The sequence below is a fragment of the Dermochelys coriacea genome, chromosome 1 (genome assembly GCF_009764565.3).
Source record: "Dermochelys coriacea isolate rDerCor1 chromosome 1, rDerCor1.pri.v4, whole genome shotgun sequence".
Taxonomy (NCBI): domain Eukaryota; kingdom Metazoa; phylum Chordata; order Testudines; family Dermochelyidae; genus Dermochelys; species Dermochelys coriacea.
The window spans coordinates 307656065-307678568 of NC_050068.2; the positions used below are offsets into that span (position 1 = coordinate 307656065).

Below are 22504 nucleotides of genomic sequence, written 5' to 3' on the forward strand. Positions count from 1 at the left end.
GTTAACACCCCTATAAGTCATAGGACAAAAAGGGGGGGATACTGGGTGACAGATTGTTGTTGTAAGTCATGAATCCAGTGTCTTTATTAAGTCCATGATTTTTAGTGTCTAGCAAAGTTATGAATTTAAGCTCCCAGGCTCATCTTTCAAAAATGTTGTGCAGGTTTCCTTTGAGGATGAGGACTGATCAATCACTCTATAGCTAACCTCTTTGTTAAAAGCGTTCACCCACAGGTGATATAATGTTTTTGTCGTTTATCATTTCCCTGTGAGAGTTCATTTGAGAGCACAGTGATTGTCTGGCTTTGCCCACATAGTTATGAGGCATTTAGTGCACTGAATGAGGTACCCTAAATGCCCCAATAAAAATTGAAAAAAAACCGACATAAAAATACAAAAGTGTGAGAGCACACTATTACTGAAAAATTGCTTACTTTTTATTTTTACCATATAATTATAAAATAGATTGAAATATAAGTATTGTACTTAAATGTCAGTGTATAGTATATAGAGCTATATTAAAAAGTCATTGCCTGTATGAAATTTTAGTTTGTATTGACTTCAAGAACCACTGTTATGTGCTAACTACTTACGTGGAACTATCTGTCCCTGTATTTAGCTGTGACAGTGAATACCTTTCCCAAACCTGAGGAAAAAACTTATCGCTCTCTCCAACGGAAGCTGGTCCAATAAAAGATATTACCTCACCCACCTTGTTTCTCTAAAACAAATACAATAGCACTTCAGAGTTACAAATACCAGAGTTATGAACTGAACGGTCAAACACACACCTCTTTTGGGACTGGAAGTATGCAATCAGGTAGCAAAGGGGGGGGGGAAGCAAATACTGTATAGTACTGTGTTAAATGTAAACTACAAAAAAAAAGGAAAAGTTTAAAAAAAGATTTGACAAGGTAAGGAAACCGTTTCTGTGCTTGTTTCATTTCAATTAAGATGGTTAAAAGCAACATTTTTCTACTGCATAGTAAAGTTTCAAAGCTGTATTCAGTCAGTGTTCAGTTATAAACTTTTGGAAGAACCACCATAACATTTTGTTGAGTTACGAACATTTCAGAGTTATGAACCACCTCCATTCCTGAGGTGTTCGTAACTCCAAAGTTCTACTGTAGTACTTATTGTTAGTGTCAGTTCTCAAGCTAATTTCTACCTTAAATAAGTTATATTTCTAAGTCTTAAATGAGAAATACAGCATTGTTATATTCTGTACCTTCCTTCATCCTGAGATGTTTCACTCAAAGTGCTATCATCCAGTATTTGGAATTGATTTCCATTGGTAGAATTCATCTGCTGATTACCTCTCTGTTTTGAAATATGCGTTTTGTTTTCATTTTTCTTTGCATCCTTCACATTCAAGGCAGAATTACTACTTTAAACATGAATAAGGAAAAAAATCCAGTACTTAAGTATCTTCAAATATAATACTTTGTCATACAGACAAATACAAAAATAATATAGAAGACAATACCCAGGAACACTGAAGCACTTAAAAGAAAAATGTCTTCTATGAGAAAGTACTGAAGCTGATTCCACCAAATAGTGAAGGACACACCAACAGTCTAAGCACAAATTTTTCTCCACAATGCCTGTGGCAACATATATTAGAATTCCTGGGCCAGATTCAGCCCAGCAGGAGCAAATATAAACTCTTCTGCACTTGAGGAGTTCCAATGGGACTTCAGTGGGACTACTCACATGCTTTAAATTAAGCACAGTTTGCTGGAAAAGACTTAGCAGCTTGCAGGCTCACAAAGTGCTCTTACTTACTGTTTGGAAAATTCCAAGAACTACTTATCTGCAATTTGATCAACTTGGTAACAATTTTCTGAGATTTCTGTATGGGCAAGGAATAGCGATGGAATTCTTTATAGACATAAATGTGACTCTTATTAATCCATTTCTTTAGCTAAAGTTAAGTTGAAATAGATATCTGAAAACTGTAAATTTCCATCTATTTATAGAAAAGAAATTCATGTTGTAAATATTTTTTAGATTACTAGAATACACTTTTGTATTCAAATATAAACAGTATTTAGTTTCTTTTAATCAATCTATCATGTGGTTATTTTTAATTCTATTAATTATATGTAATATAACAAAAATACTTTATATTGTCATTCTACATCCTGCCTTGTCTAAACCCTTACTCCAGAGGTGGCTACATTTTTGGATAGATGGGATATGAAGAGGATAGACTCTGACTCTTGTTAGTTGTCACTGTGGCCTGACTTTCATGGATGCACAAGTACACAGAGAGGCATAAATGCCCCCTTATTCCCTTGCACCTATAAGTAGCGGTAGAGAAAACAGCCTCCACAGTGCTTATCCTTTGTACCCCCACATAAATGAAAGACAGTAGGAGATACAGAATGGGGAGCAGGCAGAGCACTGGCTTCACCCACAATGAACCAGCTAGCATAGCTATCCTGGTACAACCAGCTAGCACAAAGATGGTACAGGGTACTTAATGAAGCAAGGGAGAACCCAAAAAGCAGACTGTGACTCACTGTGCCTCCCTGTCTGCTCCAGGAGTCGTGCAACAACTGAGTCACAGTGTTCCTTATGGTCTGCTCTACAGGCATCCCAACAACATGCTACCAAGTGCTCAGGGCAAAAGTATGACTGTGCCTAAAAGGGGAAGAAAAGAAGAAAGGTGATGAGGACTAGTGTTTGCCTACAGGTGAGTTCAGCAGTAAAAGAAAAAAGTTACTAAAAGGTTAGGTTGCAGTTAAGAAAACCCTGCTGCCACTAAGCAGCAAAATTAAAAAGAAATGGTCATGTGTGATGGCAAGCCAAGCTTTGTCCATCTGCATGCTATTCCAACTCTGGGTAACTCATTAAAAGTATCATCTCTCCCCTTATTCCTGTGAAACACACATGAATAGCATGACAATTAAATCTATAATTTTATTGATTACAAAAGAGACAACTTGCACCCAACCAGAAAAGGAAAAAAATAAACTGTGAGCCACTGTCTCTCTATAACTAAGTCTGCAACCAGTTTCCACAATGCCATCGTATTTTTGCAGGTCTAATTTTGGCTTTGAAAATGTATTTGACCTGAATATTGCTACTGAAGTCAAGGAGAATTTTTAGGTGGTTCAACATTTTTAAAAAAGCAGCTAATTTAGGGTCCTAAGTCTATTTTAGGCACCTAACTTTTGGCAACCTTTTAAAAAAATCTTGGTCAATGTGTTCATTTATTCAATGGGTAGTGCACAAATTATTATGTCCTTAACTATTTTTTGGAAGGAAGGTAAATTTAGTGTTACTTGTAAGCAAACACAATGTGTACCCCAAGTTTTCACAGGTGGAAGACTATTTCATTAAGCTATAGAATAAAAAATAATTCAGACAATTAGGTTTACACGCATATAAATAAAGATCATTATTTATTTTTACTATCTTACCCCTTCAAAGGTATTTGAATTAACTTTGCTCTTTCCTTGGAGGAAATACTGTTCTTTGTGTGTTTTTCTTCTGTGGTTTCTCCACTTTCTACTGTAGAATACTGGTTCCCTTTTATAGTGAGCTTCTGTTTCATTTGCTGATTAATACCATTTCCAGCCAATGTTTGCATATATGACTTATAAGCATCTTCTCTTTCCCCACATTTTTGCTTTCTCTTTTCCTTTTCTACCTAGGATAAGAAAGTTTGATGCTTAACATTTTTGTCATCGTTTTCTTGAATTAATAAAGAGGTACTCTTGCCAAAATGTACACTAAATTGTACTCCTATGATTCACATAAAGGAACTAAAAAGTGTTTTTAATTTTAAAGAACTACACTTACATAATATTCCATTACACAGGTTAGCAAGTGAGTGGGAATACTTTCACCATTGGAGGAAAAAAGATGAATTCAGTCACTACTAAAAATTTAATAAAAACATACCCTTTAAAACTGAAATACAATTTACATCTTAAAACATGAAGCAATGAAGAGCGTAACTGTATTAATGACAGGAAGTTAGAAGGAATGAATAGTGTTTGTTATGTAGACATAATAGATATGATTAACAGAAATGTGTACACAATTCTTTTTGAATGAAAAACACCTAATCAGAGAATGGTTTCACTGCAAACTGAAGAGTTTCAGCAAAGGGTAATGAAAGATACACATGCACAGAACAGAGCAGATGCAAAGATTAGTCAATACCCTGTTCAGATGCTATTTTCATTCTTTGGTTCAAAGTGAGAACTGATGTAAATGTGTGCATTTCTTTTGAAGTCAATGGAGTGGCAACTACTTACACTAGAACTGAATGTGGTCCTTTATGTTTGAATTGTAGACTACTATTAAGAATAACTAAATTTTAGATTTCTTAAATCTTCTAAACCACATAATGGAGGAAAGGAAGATTCTCTCCATCTGCCCTCTTTAGAGATATGAAATATATTTGCATTGCATAAAAAGCCAATTTGCACAAGAAACCCTTCTGAAATGATGAATAGCTGAAGTGAACAGGATGGCTGATGTGGAGCAAAGACCAATGAAAAAGAAGCAGCAGCAGGTGAACCTCTACCTCTTTTTGTAGTTGTACTTTCTCTTTCTCCAAAGCCAGGAATACTATCTGCAGCATTCCTACCTCATTCTTAAATCTTTCCATATCTTGTTCCAGTTCTTCATCCAACAGTCTTTTCAAAGTTTCATCACGAGATTGTCGAGAGTTTCCCAAATTACTTTCAATTTCAGTATTACTAGTTTTACAATTGCCAACAAAGCAGTCTTTGGGAATATCATTAAAATAGTACGTGTCTTTTCCAAGTTTGTTTTTTGCTACAGCAAGAAGTGTGCTTTTATCATCTGTAGAAACAGGTCTTACAACATCTGGAATATTAGCTCTTTTGTCCAAAATGCTTTCTTTCAAACTATGTTTTAGTGAATAACCAGGACTATTCTCTAAATCTGAAATATTTCCATCCACATTTTCTTCTATTTCCATAGCAGCTATTTGGTCTACCCTCTCTTTGTTTGCAGCTACTTTTGTACTTTCTGCATTGTTAGTAAAACCCTCTTCATTTACATTCCATACATGTTTGGTACACAATTTATCATCATTTTCACATAGCCCGATAATATACTCATTGGGATGCTCATGAGAACTGGAAATTAAAGCATAGGAAATTACTTTTTCATTGCTGGATTCCTTTTGTTCAAGCACAGAGCATAGGTCCATAAATTCACTTCTTCCTTCTATTCTACCGGTGGGTTTTGTCAAATTATGTGGTGCTTTGTGAATGCTCTCCAATTCTTCACTGAAGCCATCTTGTAATGTCCCTTCCAGGGGTGTAGTTTGTTGAACTTCATTAATTTCACCAAACATTTGCTTTAGCTCTGCTGTAATGCTTTTAAAATTTGTTTTCACTTCCCTTTTGTCATTTTCAACCCACATTTTCTCATATCTTTCTTCCCAAAGGTTTGGATTTAATTGCACATCATCACCATGTGAGTCCTCATTTTGTTTTAGTGGCTCAGTTTTCGTTTTTGGATGTGGAAATGAAATTTCTGTTTTGTCAGTCTGATTATCAGATGCTGTTTTTTCTGTCAAGTTGGTTGTGCCTAATATGTGTTTATCCTTAAGAAGGCAGGTATGGAGAAAGAAAAATTAGTAAAAGAACACCAGTTACAATTAGTCTAGTAAGCTTATGTTGCAAACTTGTCCAACTACCACAAATCTGAGCCAAAGAAATCTTGAAAATAACTGGTCTGTAACCAAATCTTGTAAAAAATCCCTAAACATTCAAAAGGTTTATTGAATGTTGTTTTTATAAAAGGAGTCTTTACTTTTTTATTTTATAGAGTCTTATTTTGGCTGGTTTGGATTTATCTGAGCAATTTGGTTTCTTAAACCATTTAAAATTTTCAACCCATCTACTTTCTGTAATTTCAAATATATAAATTAAAGACAGACACTGGAATGGATTGTGCCTCTGAAATCCATGTGGAGAAAGAGTTTACCCATATATAGATCTCCTTCTCTCTGTGCAGAAGGGCTTTCTATCTAGATCCCTCTCTCAATGATCCAGAGACTGCACTATGGGAGATGGAAGAAAGCAAGAAAGAGGAAGAAGAGACAGGCTAGAGCTCATGTTATTCCCTTAGGGGAGCCATCCTGGCCCTATGTCTCCTTTCAAATATTTGAAATTAGAGAAAATTTCAACACAGAAGTCACCTGGAAAAGTTTGTACACAGATTGTGCTAATTATCTTCCCTCACCCTAAATTCCAGGATCTGCCCCACCCAAGGGGAGGTCATAGTAACACAGATCCAAAGATGCGGAGCTCTCACAGGGGCCATGCCGCTGCATGGATAGCCTGGTCTCTCACAGATCCCCTGAAATCCTCCAGGTTTGAGGGGGCAAACTTTCTGTAGTGATGAGGCAAACTCCAACTCCCACTGGGATAATTGGGATAATCTCTGTGAGGGAATCCTTGTGGAGATTTCTTCACAAGAAGTCCCCTCCCACAGCTTCTAACAAAGAAGGGACTCAGATCTATTTCTAGTTATTTGCTGAAAACACCACATGGGGTGGAGGTTGGTTCTGCTCCAATGATGTGCATGTATCCTCCACATTTGTAATTCACTATACCTTGATTTTCAAGTTTTAAAACCTACAAAATTATTCAAATTAATGATAATATGCCCAATGGGTTTAAACACTGACACAAGATTTCCATGCCATGCAAAATGCAGGGGGCTTTAACTTTTGTGCAATATTCTGTTTCATTGGCTTTATTTTTACAATACAAATAATTAATGTTTTGGCTACCATCACCTAGTTTAATGAATACAGTAATAATTACTGCACCATTATTGAACAGATGTTTTCTTCCAGTTACAGGGTTTTTTAAAATAGTTTATATTGAGTACCCATGTCCCTTTAACAAAAAGTTGTTGAAAAGGAAAGTAAGATCTTGTTTCCTAAGTAAAATCTTGCACAATATAAACAAGCAGGCTGAAGAAGAGAGCTCTCCTACTGAAGCCAATAGGGTTATCCACATAATAAAGCAGACAGAACTTGGCCCTTCATTTTTCTTCTTCCATTTAACCATATATGTTTTGCATGAACTCTGATTGGTTTGTCCCAAAATTACAATTTTGTAATTTACATTTTAATAAGGTTACTGTTGTAACAAATAAAAAATTACAGATTATTTGTATTATGGTTTGTTTAATGAATCTTTGCTTCAGCCAATCAAGAAACAGTCTTGAAAAACAAATCGAAATATGCAAAGGAGAAATAAACAACATTTAAAGTCTGTGTCATAATGCATACAAACATGGGGGTCAAAGGCTACATAGGCACCCTTAATTCTGGCATTTCCAAACTTCTGAGTGCTTGACTTTAAAAGAACATTATTACAGTTGCAATCTCATTTTGTGTGTGTGTCATTTCCTTGGTTTTTAAATAAGCAAACTGAAAAGAACCCCTCCCATGTGGCATCATATTAGGCCATGGATCATTAATAGGGTTGAAACCTTTAGATTCATAGATCTCTGCCACTTGAGCTAATGGAGTAATTTATAGCAGTTGTAGCTTGTAAGCTTCAATGAGGAGAAACACGAAAAGGGGATGAGACACTTTACTAGCAGGTTTCATAAATATTTGCTGACAGCTGAGGAACGGTGCCACTCAGGAATCTTGAGTTCCATTCCAGCCTCCATGGGGAGTGTGCACTACTGAATATACACACAGTCCATTCCCCCAAGTGGGGCCTTTTCTGCCCCATCTTCTTCGAATGGTCTATCTCTGTCCATCTTTTTCCTACATCTTTGCTCCTTGTTCCAGTTCCAGTCCCCACACCTCAGGCTTCTTATCCCAGTCCCAGTCTTCTTGCCCAGCCAGTTCTAGTCGCACCTCCTAAGACCCCAGCTCCTTTTCCCCCGTCTCCTTGCCCACTGATCCCAACTCCTCTCTCGGCTCCTCATCCAATCTATCTCCTGCAACCTGGTCTCCAGTGACCTGTCACCTCTCTCCTCCCCGTCCCCTCTGGCTCCAAAGCCAGATTTTTCTTCCAAGACTGCTAGTTCAATCTGACAGACACATAACAGGTCCTTGCACCAATCTCTTTGACCAGCCAATCCCAATTCGCTCCCTACAATCTGATTCCTTGTCAGATCTGTCTCCTCTCATCACATCATTCCTCCCAACCCATAGGTTCTCAGTCCCAGTTTTCCCTTGGCTTCTCATCTTATCTCAGTTTCCCTGAAAGGGCTTTATGACATTTATCATCCAGCAATTCGGCATGTGAAATGGCTAAGGTCAATTTTATTTGGTATAACATTAGCGTGAAACAATTTTCAGGATAGTCTTATCTAAATTAAAACAAATTTACTTTACATACCCGCTTCTTGCAGTTTTCACCTGCATCTTCTCGTTCTTCATCTGGTGATGGCATATTAAAGGAAGGTTCAGATAGTTCATCTATATTAATATTGAATAAAAATGCTTGTAATTGTAACTTAAAGGCATTAGCCTTTAACATTTACTTTTGCCTGTATTACTTTGCAAAAGGTCAATTCTTACAGCTAATATATATACATTAAACAACAAGGAAGTTTTAAAACATCAATGGAAAATTCAAGTTTCTCATAAACTTATGCAATTTTGAAGCAGAAACTGACACAAAAGTAAATTCAAGATAGAGCTGGTTTAGTTTTGAATCTTTTCTTCTAATGAATTGCCTTTTTATATATATATGAAAGAAAACTATTATAATAGACGCCAAACACATATCACTCCTCTCTCTCGTGCAAATAGAAAATTAGACATATAATTTCTCAGTCATATTGCTCATGCCACCTTACTCATGACACGTCTAATTACATGATCACATTTTTCCACAGGATGCCTGCCTCATTCAGTGCACAGGATGGACCTGCTTTGGGGGTCAATCAAGGCTGAGTAGTAAAGGACACTGTTTACAGGACCCCTGCCTCATTTGTTGCAGAAATTGGGAATAGGCTTATCAGAATTCAATTATTTTTTATAATTTCAGTGGATAACATCAACATTTATCTTTAAGCATTTTTTTCAATTATTGATTTACATTTTCACAGCTACAAAAAAATTATGGGTTTTAAGCATTTTTTCAAATTTTTATAGATTTAAATTTTTCAGAGTTGGGAGAAATTATGGGAGGTGGGAGAGAGTCAAACAATTATTTAATGACAGACACTGAGATTCAAAAAGTTAAAGCTTTATAATCATTAAAAAATAAATTGTCAACATCATATGTCAAAATATACAAAACAAATATCTTTAAATCAAACTCTAAGAAGTTTTCAAACAGCATTTTTCTTACAATTTGATTCTCATCAATGGAAATATTTCTTCATTGGTTTGCATATACATGGTGAAACTGAAATTTATTGACAAAAATCCACTCCTTCAAAACCTAAGAATGGGGCATAGGACTGCAGAAAGAGAACAGTCTCATGGCTAAGATACCTGAGTGCTGCCCTGAAGAAGAGAATTCTCTCCAGGCCTCTGCTATAGACTTCCTCTGTGATGCTAGTCAAGTCACTTAAATCCAACTTTTCACAGATGGCCATTAATTGTGTGTTCCTCATTTTCTGGATCCCCAACTTGAGACCCTATAGTCTGATTTGCAGAAGTGCTGTGCCCTCACAGCTGCAACAGAAATAAACTGAAAAATCAGGTCCTAGGCATTTCAAATCGTGCATCCAAAAGTTAGTGCATACTTTTGACCTTAATTTCTCTGTGCCTCAGTTCCCTGTCCGTAAAATAGGGATAATACTACCACCTCACCTCACAGGAGTGTCATGAAGATCAATTAGTATGAGTACTTCAAAAATAATTATAGTGATGAGAGCCATAGAAAAGCCTATGAGGCAATTAATAATTCTGTGTTCAGAGCAAGATTTGAATAGTGCACAATAAATAATGCCTAGGGCCACACAATGAACAGTGAAGAGAAAACAAAATATTGAATAGCTGCTCATTACTTGAACACTGACCACTGTGTGCACTAAATGAGGCTGGCATCCTGTGGAAAAAATAGGATGTCATCACATAATTCCAGAAAGTATCATAATACATATGTACAAGGAGTCTGAATTAGGGTTACCAGGACAACCTTAGTTCTGGCATTATCTAACTTTGCAACTTTAATAATCCTTTAATGGTGCATATGTGTGTGTGTGTGTGAACAGATGTATTAATAAAATGAATGCTATTTAAAATAAAAATTCATATGAAAATATGGAAGTAGAGGGAGGGCAGAGGAGAGGAATTTACCATACCAGTTTTAAAAATTTCACTCTCACAAATGTTCACCACAACTAAGATTCTGGAGTAAATGAGAAGTTGCCCCTATAGACATGTTATAGACAAAGTGGATTTTAAAAAATATTTTTAAATTAAAAAATTAGTTTTTATTTAAATAAAATTGTTTAAGTTAAATACATTTTTCTTTTTAAAAATAAACCTATTTAAAAATAAATTTGAAATTATGACAACCTACGTCAAGGCCTAAATTTACTATAATCTATTAAAATAATTCAATTAAATAAAAAATATTAAACAGTACATTTTTGCTCTAAAATTTTAAAGAAAGCTAAACTATGGAACTGGTCAAGCATATGGAACAAGAGTTTGTTGAAGTGCTAAACTAGTGTCTGACAGCAGGGGCAGAGAGAATATTTTCTTCATTTAAGATTATTCAAACAGTTCAGTTCAATGACTAGCTCATTTAAAGTTAAGTAACCATTTGGGAGTTGAAAACCCAGGAATGCTTGTTTTCTTCCAATGTAAGAATAAAAATTAGAAGAGAGAGGATGAGCTCTACTAGTACTAAAATCTTAAAGGATATGGTGACCAGAAACAATCAGTTCAATTCACAAAGTACAGACAATATTCCTTGGTTTGATAATGTTTTAAACCAAAATGTTTTGATTCAGTTTTTATAAAATGTATCCAGCACACTGAAGGTAATAATTTAAATATTGTTTGTGCATTTTTAATTGAAATCTAATTCCCATCCAAATAGAGATTGAAACAAATTGAGAGTAAAAATATTAATCTAGTAAATAAGAAACATCACCATTTCCTACCATAAGAAAAAAAAAGGAAAAATTAAGCATCTAATAAATGTTAAGCAATATAATTGCTTAAATGTGTATAGATACAGTGCATCTGTCTGGTAAGCGAAAAGAGGTACCAAATTTAACTAAAAGACTGTAATTTAGTTACAAATCAACATGTTTTAATGGTTATCAACTAATGAGAATCAATCGCTCTTTAGAAAAAGAAAAAACAGTTACCTTTTCCGTTACTGGTGTTTTTTGAGATGTGTTGTTCATGTCTATTCTACAATAGGTATGCGTGCTCGCCATGTGCACCGGTGCCGGAAGTTTTCCCCCTAGCAGTACCCATAGTGGAGAGTGCCCCCCCACGACGCCTGGAGTGTCCCTGTCTGGTGTGCTATAAAGGGAGCTGCGCGCCCCCCCAACCCAATTCCTTCTTGCCAGACACAACTCTGACAGAGGGGAAGGAGAGTGGGATGTGGCATAGACATGAGCAACACATCTCGAAGAACACCAGTTACAGAAAAGGTAACTGTCTTTTCTTCTTCGAGTGATTGCTCATGTGTATTCCACAATAGGTGATTCCAAGCTATATCTGTTGCAGGTGAGTAGGAGTTCACAAGTTCCCAGGATGGAGGACAGCCCTGCCGAACCCGGCATCATCCCTGGTTTGGGGGATGATAGCATAGTGCGAGGTGAATGTGTGAATCGAAGACCATGTGGCAGCCCTACAAATGTCCTGGATAGGGACGTGGGCCACGAAGGCAGCCAATGAGGCCTGCACCCGAGTCAAGTGTGCCCTTGCGATGGGTGGCGGGGGGGGACACCTGCCAGCTCATAACAGGAACAGATGCACGAAGTCATCCGATTGGAAAGCTGCTGAGTGGAAATCGGCTGACCCCTCGCGTGCTCAGCTGAGGCGACGAACAGTTGCGAGGACTTTCTGAATGGCTTGGTCCGCTCAAGGTAGAAAGCCAAAGCCCACCACACATCGAGTGTGTGGAGATGGCACTCCTCACTGGATGAGTGAGGCTTGCGGCAGAGGACCGGTAGAAAAATGTCTGGACCCATGTGGCAGGCGGAGACCACCTTCAGGAGTAACGCGGGGTGTGGGTGGAGCTGGACCTTGTCTTTATGAAAGACTGTGTACGGCGGCTTGGAGGTCAGGGCCCTGAGCTCCAAGACTCGCCTGGCAAATGTGATTGCAACCAGGAAGGCCACCTTTCACGAGAGATGAGACCAGGAGCACATGGCCAGTGGTTCAAACGGGGGCCCCGTGAGACGAGCCAACATCAGGTTTAGGTCCCACTGCTGGACCGGGGGTCTAGAATACAGAAAAAGGCAGTCCAAACCGTTAAGGAACTGGCCAGTCAAAGCATGGGAAAATACCACGTGCCCTTGCACCGGCGGATGGAAGGCCGATATGGCTGCCAGGTGCACCTTGACTGATGAGGGCGTCAGGCCCTGGGCCCTCAGGTGGAGGAGGTAATCGAGGATAAGATGGATTGGGGCGGTCACTGGGGAGACACCCTGGTCCGCCGCCCATCTAAAAAACTGGGACCACTTCACCAAATAAGCGCGGCAAGTGGAGGGCCGTCTGCTTTTAAGGAGGACGCGCTGAATCTGTTCTGAGCATGTTCTTTCCTCTCCACCTAACCACTGAGCAACCATGCCATGAGGTGAAGTGCCGCCAGGTTGGGGTGGAGGAGACGGTCCTGGTCCTGAGAGAGCTGGTCCAGCGGAGCGGCAACAGCCATGGTGGAGCTACCGCCAGGCCTGTGAGGGTCCCGTACCAATGCTGCCTGGGCCACGCCGGGGCAATCAGGAGGACCCGGGCCTTGTCCGTCTTTATCTTCTCCAGGACCCTGCTGATTAGAGGGAATGGGGGAAAGGCATAGAGAAGCCAGCCTGACCAGGACAGGAGAAAAGCATCAGAGATAGTGCCACTCCCCAGGCCCCTCTCCCCGGAACAGAACTGGGGCCATTGCTGGTTCTGCTGAGTCATGAACAGGTCCACCTGGGGAGTTCCCCACCTTCAGAAGAGCCAGTGGGCCACTTCCGGGTGGAGGAACCACTTGAGTTGTGAGGAAAAGTCCCTGCTCAAGCAATGTGCCCTCTTGTTCCGGGTGCCCTGTAGGTGGAAGGCCTTCAAGTGGATGTCGTGGGCTATACAGAAGTCCCTGAGGGCTTCGCGGCAGAGGATCAGGCCCCGCCTTGCCTGTTGATATAGAACATTGAGGCTGTGTTGTCCATGAGGACTGTTCTGGGCCAAGGTGCTTGAAGCGCCACAGGCCTGGCAGAAGTACTCTGAGAAAAACGAGGCTTACACACAGCTGTGAGTTATTGGCTTTACTGAAGGTTAGTGACCCACCCGCAATGGGGACTCCAAGCGTTGCAGTCACGAAGGCGGGGAACCCAGCACACCGAAGCTCTGTCTGGGACGGAGTCCAACGGAGGGGCAGACAGTCAGCGTTAATAAGCACTACACAAAAACAGCTCATGAATATAGAATTAAGTACTTCCCAAAGGGAGGCTTTCCGCTACCTGTCGAAGGGCCATGCAAAGCAGCTGTGTCCTTCAGTAACTATGTCCTACAGTAACCTCTCGGCTCGAGAAAGGGGAAATTCCCTAGCTAGGCCGTAACAAAGTCTTCCGCAGTCCCTTACAAAGACCCTGACTACCTTGCCCTCCACGTGCGAGCGGAAAACCGTACAAGCCAGTCGCACTGCCCTGAGCTCCTTGACGTTTATATGTAAGGTCAGGTCTTGAGCCAACCACAGGCCTTGGGTCTGGAAGTTCCCCATATGAGCCCCCCAACTCAGGTCTGACGCATCGGACACCAGCTCCAATGATGGGGCCCTGTCCCTTAACGGGATCCCTTGGAGCATGTTGTTTGGGGCGGACCACCATCGTAGGGAGGTGATCACAGAGTCTGGCACTGTAAGGACCTTGACCATCCTGTCCGTGGCCTGGGAGAACTTCGAGGCCAACCAGAGTTGGAGGGGCCTCATCCTGAGTCTGGCATAATGGGCCACGTACGTGCATGCCGACATGTGACCCAAGAGTTGTAGGCAAACCCTGGCTGTTGTCACTGGGAACCTTGTGACCGAGTCGATGAGACCTTTCAGGGTCTCGAATCTGTCTGGTGGGAGAGAGGCACTGGCCGACACTGCGTCCAGGAGTGCCCCAATAAACTTTATGCGTTGGACAGGGACTAACATGGATTTGGTGTTGTTTTCCAACAGGTCCAAGGCGGTGCACATGGACAGGAGGCTTCTGTCCCACCACAAAATGGAGGAAGCGCCTGTGCCCCTTGAATATGTGGATGTGGAAGTATGCGTTCTCTTGCTCAAGGGCAGCATACCAGTCCCTGGGATCCAGGAAAGGGATGGAAAGGAGGCCAGGGAGACCATGAGGAACTTGAGCTTCACCATGTACTGGTTCAGACATCGGAGGTCCAAGATGGGCCTGAGCCCCCCTTTGGCCTTCGGGATAAGGAAATAACAGGAGTACTACCCCTTGCCCATGATTCCTCGGGCACCGTCTCTATCACTCGTAGACCTAGGAGCCGCCCCACCTCCTGCTCGAGCAGAGCTTTGTGCGAGGGGTCCCCCAAGGGGGACGAGGAGTGGGGTTGGTTGGGCAGGGAGGAAGTAAATTGGAGGGTGTAACCCTGGGAGATGGTGTTGAGAACCCATTGGTCCGAGGTTAGCCGTGACCATTCCAGGAGGAAAGCACCCAACCGGTTGGAGAAGGGAAGCTTAATTGGGGGTAGATCCCTGATGAGGACTGGTGGGGTGCCCCCGAGCATCCCATCAAAAAAGCCTTTTCCCCACCTGCCTGCCCTTGGAGACTCAGGCTGGGGGGCAGGCCGAGACTGCCTCTGAGGGCGTCTCTTATAGTCCTGCTGTATCTTATGGGCGGCCTCATCATTCGGGAGGGCGGCCTGGGCAGGAGTCTGCTGCGGCTTGAACTTAGGTTTCGATGGAGTCGGGACCCAGAGGCCCAGAGTCTGAGGGTCGTGCGGGAGTCTTTCATGCCATTCAGCCTTGTATCTGTTTCCTTTGCAAACAGAGCTTTCCCATCAAATGGGAAATTCTGCATGGAAGACTGCGCCTCCCTGGACAGCCCAAAGAGCAGGAGCTATGATGCCTGTCTCATTGACACCGCAAAGGCCATTGATCGTGCGGCCGTGTCCGCAGCATCCGAGGCTGCCTGCAGGGACGCCCTAGCGGCCTTTGCCCCCTTCCTCCACTAGCGCCTTGAAATCCTTCCTATCACACTCCTGGAGGGAGTCCTCAAACTTGGGCAGGGAGCCCCATAGATTGAATTCGTACCGGCCCAGGAGAGCCTGATGGTTTACCACTTGTAATTGGAAGCACGAAGATAAATAAACTTTCCTTCTGAAAGAGTCCAGTCTCTGAGAGTCTTTGTTCTTTGGGGTTGGGGCTGGCTGACCCTGCCATTCCCTGTGGTTGACCGACTCGACCACCAGGGAGTTGGGCGCCGGGTGGGTATACAAGTACTCATGCCCCTTAATGGGTACAAAGTACTTGCATTCCACCTTTTTAGAGATGGGGGCCAATAAAGCTGGTGTTTGCCACAGGACATTTGAAATCTTAGCCACTCCTTCATGGAGAGGCAAGGCCACCCTACCTGGTGCTGATGGGGACAACATGTTAAACAGGGAGTCTGAAGGCTCCTCCACTCATCTGCCTGGAGGTGGAGACTTGCTGCCACCCTCTTTAAGAGTTCTTGGTGGGCCATGAAGTCCTCCTACGGGACAGAGAGGGGCGGGGCCGCAACCGCCTCCTTTGGGTGGGGCAAAGAGGCCGGAGTAGTGCTCTGGGTGTTGGCCTGCACCGGAGGATCCACCACATGGTCAGACTTCGGGCACGGTGCCGAGGACGCATGTCCCACCGCCTCCTTTCTTGGGGGTCTGGAGAGGGAGGCAGACGGTGCCTCCGAAGCTCCAGCCACTGAGCGAGCTCCCACCGGGAGCTGCACCGGAGGCCACAGTGCCCACTGGTACCATTGAGCTGGCCACGACGCTCAGTGCCACTGCACCTGCTGTGGCATCGGCAGGGCCGGCTGTTCGGGTTGGCATGAAAGATTCGCCCATTGAAGGACAGCTACGAATGGAGACCGGGCCGGTGTAAGATCTGCTGCTGTCTCTCGACCGGGAGGAGCAGCGGTGCTGGGATCTATGATGGCCACGGGACCACGATTTCGACAAGGAGGACCGGTACCAGCGGTAACAGCTGCTCCGCGAACGGTTTTGACGGGCGGACCCATGACAGCAAAATGCCAGCGATTGACGCCCAGGACTGCAATGTCTTGGCGGATACTTAGAGCGGGAGTCCAAGCGGGAATGGCGACGACAACTGTGCCGTGATCGATTGTGGTACCCTCTCCGACACAAGGACCGATTGCAACACCCGCCACGGTCCTGCTGATATTCGCTCCTTGAGGATGAGCAGTGCCGCGAGTCACGGCCAGATGGAAGCCAGCTAGACAGTCTGGTCGGCGTCGAGGGCGATCCACATAGACTCTGCCCCGAGCGATCACTGGGTGGTGATCGGTGTCAGGAATGTTTCCTTGACCGAGACCAGTATCGGCACGGAGGCGACTGCAGAGATCCCAGAGGCGGCTTGCCTCTGGAGCGCAGGGCCAACATTGGCGGCGCTCCGGGCACCAGCATGAACGTAATGTCCCAGGCCGCCTGGAGGGCTTCAGGCGTGGATGGCATCCAGACAGGCCAGTTCCGAAGGGGCTGGGCTACTTCGCTCAATGTGAGTCGGAGGCTTAGGGCCCGGTGGGGATCGAGGACTGCCCAACATGGGCCTAGCCTCTGTCCCAGACTTCCCTCAGTGCTGCTGCGGAGAGGTAATCTTCCTGGTCCTCTTGGCATGCCCCATGGATGGGGACTGGTGCCGACTGGTCGATTGCACCGGAGGGTCACCGTGTACCAACGCCGCAATGCCAGTTTGGAGCAGCGTGCCAGGGTTGGGGTCAGCGCTGACTCCATCAGGATGGCCCGGAGCCTAATGTCCATTTCTCTTTTGGTCCGAGGCTTAAACGACTAGCAAATCTTGCATTTTTCGTTAATATGGGTTTCTCCCAAGCAGCGCAAACAGTCTGCGTGCAGATCACTTCTTAGCATAGAACGCCTACAAGAGCCGCACGACTTAAACCCCGGGGAATGCTCCGGCCCGGGCTCACTGACTAACTAAACAGTTAACTAACTATAGGTACTTACGCTGAATGAACAAACAGTTCTGGGGATGTGCTATAGCAAAGCTGGAGTTGAGCAGTTCCGATGCACCTTCACTGGCGGCAAGAAGGAACTGAGGGTGGGGGGGGCGCGTAGCTCCCCTTATACTGCGCCAGGCAGCTGCCACTCCAGGGTCGCGGAGGGCGCTCCCCCCCACTACGGGTACTGCTAGGTGAAAAACTTCCGGCACCGGTGCATGTGGCGAGCACGCACATCTATTGTGGAATACACGAGCAATCAACTGAAGAAGAACTAAAAAGTACAAATGCAAAACAAGATTTGATTAAAATTAATTTGATTAAAATTAATCCACTCTATTTACAGAATAATTATCCATTTTGGGAGTCTCCCAAGCATCTGGTACTAGCCACATCTCATATGGTAATTCCAATGTTCCTAAGAACTTCAAAAAATTGGCCAATTCAAGTAAGAGACAACTGAAAAAAAAAAATCTCTATAGGAATGTTTTGGAACCCTTTTCAAAAACAGGTTCTGAAAGATGTACTGTGATTCCTCTCCTTAAACAGAATCTAAACCAGTGGTCCTCAACCTTTCCAGACTACTGTAGCCCTTGTAGGAGTCTAATTTGTCTTACACACCCCCAAGTTACACTTCACTTAAAAAAACTTCTTGCTTAAAAATCAGACATAAAATACTAAAGTGTCACAGCACACTATTACTGAAAAATTGCTTATGTTCTCATTTTTATCATACAGTTATAAAATAAATAAATTGGAATATAACTATTGTACTTACATTTCCGTATATAGTATATAGAGCAGTATAAACAAGTCATTGTTGTCTGTATGAAATTTTAGTTTGTACAGACTTCGCTACTGGTTTTGATGTACTCTTTTGTAAAACTAAGCAAATATCTAGATGAGTTGATGTCCCCGCTGAAAGACTTCTAAGTACCCCCACGGGTATACACACCCCTGGTTGAGAACCAGTGATCTTACTCAACAGTGCTTTGCAGAAGTGTTCACAGATGACCATGTGACTGCTTTGAACATATCTGCTAGTACAACACATCTTAGATTGGCAATCAGAGCTATTCTGCCTCAGGGCCATGTTCATGACATGACTGCAGACCTGCCCAGTCACAGCAGCAATACAATACAATATTAGACAGGTATTTAGACATAGTTGTTTTAGTAATGACAGTGCCTACAGAGATGGTGTCAAACACCACATCTACATCCAACACCCTCCAGGTTTACTCCTAGGCACCTTCCCTCTCCCTCAGCTCCTCCACATTTGCTCCAACCCCTCAGACAGAGACAAACACCTACAAGATCTCTATCATGCATTCTTACAACTACAGTACCCAGCTGCTGAAGTGAAGAAACAGATTGACAGAGCCAGAAGAGTACCCAGAAGTCACCTACTACAGGACAGGCCCAACAAAGAAAATAACAGAACGCCACTAGCCAACACCTTCAGCCCCCAACTAAAACCTCTCCAACACATCATCAAGGATCTACAACCTATTCTGAAGGACGACCCATCACTCTCACAGATCTTGGGAGACAGGCCAGTCCTTGCTTACAGACAGCCCCCCAACATGAGGCAAATAGTCACCAGCAACCACACACCACACAACAGAACCACTAACCCAGGAACCTTTCCTTGCAACAAAGCCCGTTGCCAACTCTGTCCACATATCTACTCAGGGGACACCATCATAGGGCCTAATTACATCAGCCACACTATCAGAGGCTCGTTCACCTGCGCATCTACCAATGTGATATATGCCATCATGTGCCAGCAATGCCCCTCTGCCATGTACATTGGTCAAACTGGACAGTCTCTACGTAAAAGAATAAATGGACACAAATCAGACGTCAAGAATTATAACATTCAAAAACCAGTTGGAGAACACTTCAATCTCTCTGGTCACTCGATTACAGACCTAAGAGTGGCTATCCTTCAACAAAAAAACTTCAAAAACAGACTCCAATGAGAGACTGCTGAATTGGAATTAATTTGCAAACTGGATACAATTAACTTAGACTTGAATAGAGACTGGGAGTGGATGGGTCATTACACAAAGTAAAACTATTTCCCCATGTTATTTCTTCCCCCCACCCCACCCCCCCACTGTTCCTTGACGTTCTTGTTAACTGCTGGAAATGGCCCACCTTGATTATCACCATAAAAGGTTTTCCTCCTCCCCCCCGCTTCCTGCTGGTAATAGCTCATCTTAAAGTGATCACTCTCCTTACAGTGTGTATGATAAAACCCATTGTTACATGTTCTCTGTGTGTGTATATAAATCTCCACTGTATTTTCCACCGAATGCATCTGATGAAGTGAGCTGTAGCTCACGAAAGCTTATGCTCAAATAAATCTGTTAGTTTCTAAAGAGCCACAAATACTTCTTTTCTTTTTGCGAATACAGACTAACATGGCTGCTACTCTGAAATCTGCTACCCCTGACTCCCCCAAGCCTTTGCACTCTTCTGACAGGTGCAGGAAATACAGTTCTGTATTGTAATTTAAATGAATTACACAAAGTTCTGTATTAATATGCCTAGTAAGGAATCTATTTGTCAAAAAAAATTACCAGAATCTTTTTTTTGTTTGTTTTGTTGTTACAGACATACTTGACAGATATTTTGAAATAAATTACCAACATAATTCAAACTGTCATGATTTATTTTGACAAATAAAATATGCAGAATTTTCAAATATTATGTGCAGAATATTTAATTTTTTGGTACATAATTCCCCCCGAAGTAACCAATTTGGTGCAACAATAGGCTGAAGCCTTGCTTTGTGAATGGCATAAATTTTTGCAAGATAACTGGTGAAGCACATTTGCTGAGCCTGAAGGGCTGCTAGGTCTGAACCAATACCAAATCTCAGCATCCATTGGAGAGATAATAGTAAGGAAATTGTTTGAAGGAGAAATCCTTTAGAAGTATTCTGGGCTGATATCTTATCAACCTTACAGGATTCTCTCAAGTGCCTCAAAGAACAACCCCATTTATTCCACATCAGGAAATAAAGTTGCACCTTCTCTATTAGGTTACTGTAAAAATATCAGGCCCATGTTCAAGTCCTCTCAGTCAGGCTCCAATGACAGTTTATGGCTTTTGTCCCAATCCTTATAGTGATTAATGGATCAAACCCCAGTTACGTTAAAGACCAAATTGCAATCCATCAACTGCTGAGACAGCTGTACTCCTGTGGGACACTTGAAGATCACAAAACCCAGGACTAAGCATGCAAGTATTGGGGGCAGAACATTCTCAGTTCAGGGAATCCAGCTACAGAACAATCTTTCACCTGAAAGCAGTGGGTATATGGTCGGCATGGCTAAGCTGTGCTGCCACTGCCCATGCTCCCACAACTACACTATTATTTATATTTGTGTTAGCTCGATGTGCTAGCTCAAGTATGTGTACACTTGCTGGGAATCACAGCCCTACTTCATAATGCAGATGGGGTCTAAGAGTGCCCTTAGGCAGTTTAGCTTAGAACACTTTAAAGTGAACTAAGCTCAAGTGCACAAAGGTATTTTCATTACACAATAAGAGGGCAGACGGAGAGTTAGTATAGAGTAGCTAGTGTATAGTAAATCCAACCCTACCTTGCTGTTCCCTAACTTCCCATGTAGACAAGCCCTTAGTGAATCCAATGCCTTACAGTTTTTAGGAAACACTGCAAACCCTTCTCTTCAAAAGATTTTTCCATCATAATGGCAACCACAACTCTGACCCCCCCTTCTAAGTGAAAAGAACCCAACAAAAACAAATCCACCAATTTTTTTTTTAAAAGAACTCTACCCCAGGCAGAGGTTTTATCCTGAAAAGGGTGAAGTACCAGACATACTGCGAAGTCTAGTAGGGACTTGACTATTATTATCAATTTTAAGTGGAAAGGTGACAGTATATAGTCTTAAAATAGAAAAAAAGTTAAATGCTGGGTATCTTCAGTTAGAAGATAGCTAGGAACACTATTACCATCTTTTGATGTTCATGGTCTTGTATGTTTCTTTTCAACATTTTTCTGTCTTTCTACATTTTGTGTAATGAAGTTACTGGAAAACCAACTGCTTACCAGTGAGAAATGAGATCCTGTTGTTGGAACAGTAAAGTTATTTTTATTACAGTATTCTGACTTTGAAGGTCTTAGTTTTTTCCATGCTCTTCGAAGCATTAATAGTTTACAGCTTAGTAACAGCAACTTCAAAGCAGGAGTCATTATGTGCTTTCCATGAAGCGTCACAATTCTCCAAGTAGACCTAATACACAACTACATCATGCTCATCTCCCAGGCACTGTTTCAAGCAGCTGGGCTTCTTTCCTGAGGTGAATCAGGTGCTGATGCATCTTTGTGTCAGAGTTTTCTCCCCTGCCACTCCCAACCCAGAATGTTATCCTCATCATCACCATCCAGAAGAAAGGTTCATGTCCAAAGCCTCTTATTTATGAATGACTTGCACCATGTTTCACCTTTTCTTCAGCTATATTTCTGAGTTGGTGTCAAACTTTAGAATAATGTGACTCAAATTTAAACTGAGAGACTTTGAGTCAAAGACAATTTTTAAAACATATCAACAATGCAAAGACAATCAGTGTGTGAAACAGGTTACCAAAACAATTACAGGAATAACTATGCAACAATAGGACATATATAAGGGAAAAAAAATAAAAAGAATATAGTGATTAAGAGAAACATTTTCAAAAGCACCTAGAAGAGTTAGGATTTTTAGGAGTCTTGTCTTCACTATGGAGCTAAATCAGCGCTGCTGAAACAAATGCAGCGGTATCAATTTAGCGGGTTTAGTGACACGCTAAATCAAGTGGTGGGCAACCTGCGGCCCATCAGGGTAATCTGACTGTGAGCTGCGAGACATTCTGCTGACATTGACCATCCACAGGCATGGCCTCCCAGAGCTCCCAGTGGCCGCGGTTCACCATTCCCGGCTAATGGGAGCTGCAGGAAGCGGCGGGCAGTAGGGACATGCTGGCCGTTGCTTCTCACAACTCTCATTGGCCAGGAATGATGAACCTCGGCCACTGAGAGCTGCAGAGGGCCGTGCCTGTGGACAGTCAATGTCAGCAAAATGTCTCAAAGCCCGCAATCAGATTACCCTGATGGGTCGCAGGTTGCCTACCACTGCGCTAAATCAATGGGAAAGCGCTCTCCCAT

General features: G+C 42.5%; 1 protein-coding gene across 32 annotated transcripts in view; it reads right to left on the reverse strand.

The window, feature by feature from the left end:
* Window positions 1-22504, reverse strand: part of LOC119854023 (ankyrin repeat domain-containing protein 26-like) — a 187900-nt gene that overhangs the window by 101632 nt on the left and 63764 nt on the right. For 13 of the 32 annotated variants that reach the window (XM_043495497.1, XM_038397904.2, XM_043495489.1 and 10 more), the window contains 4 exons: window positions 8367-8446; window positions 4544-5596; window positions 3429-3658; window positions 1229-1387 (listed from right to left, as the gene is read on the reverse strand). In XM_043495497.1, the coding sequence (XP_043351432.1) occupies window positions 1229-1387; window positions 3429-3658; window positions 4544-5596; window positions 8367-8446 (1522 nt within the window). The remainder of the gene's footprint in view (window positions 1-1228; window positions 1388-3428; window positions 3659-4543; window positions 5597-8366; window positions 8447-22504) is intronic. The other 19 variants (XM_043495540.1, XM_043495536.1, XM_043495557.1 and 16 more) reach the window with 5 other exon arrangements.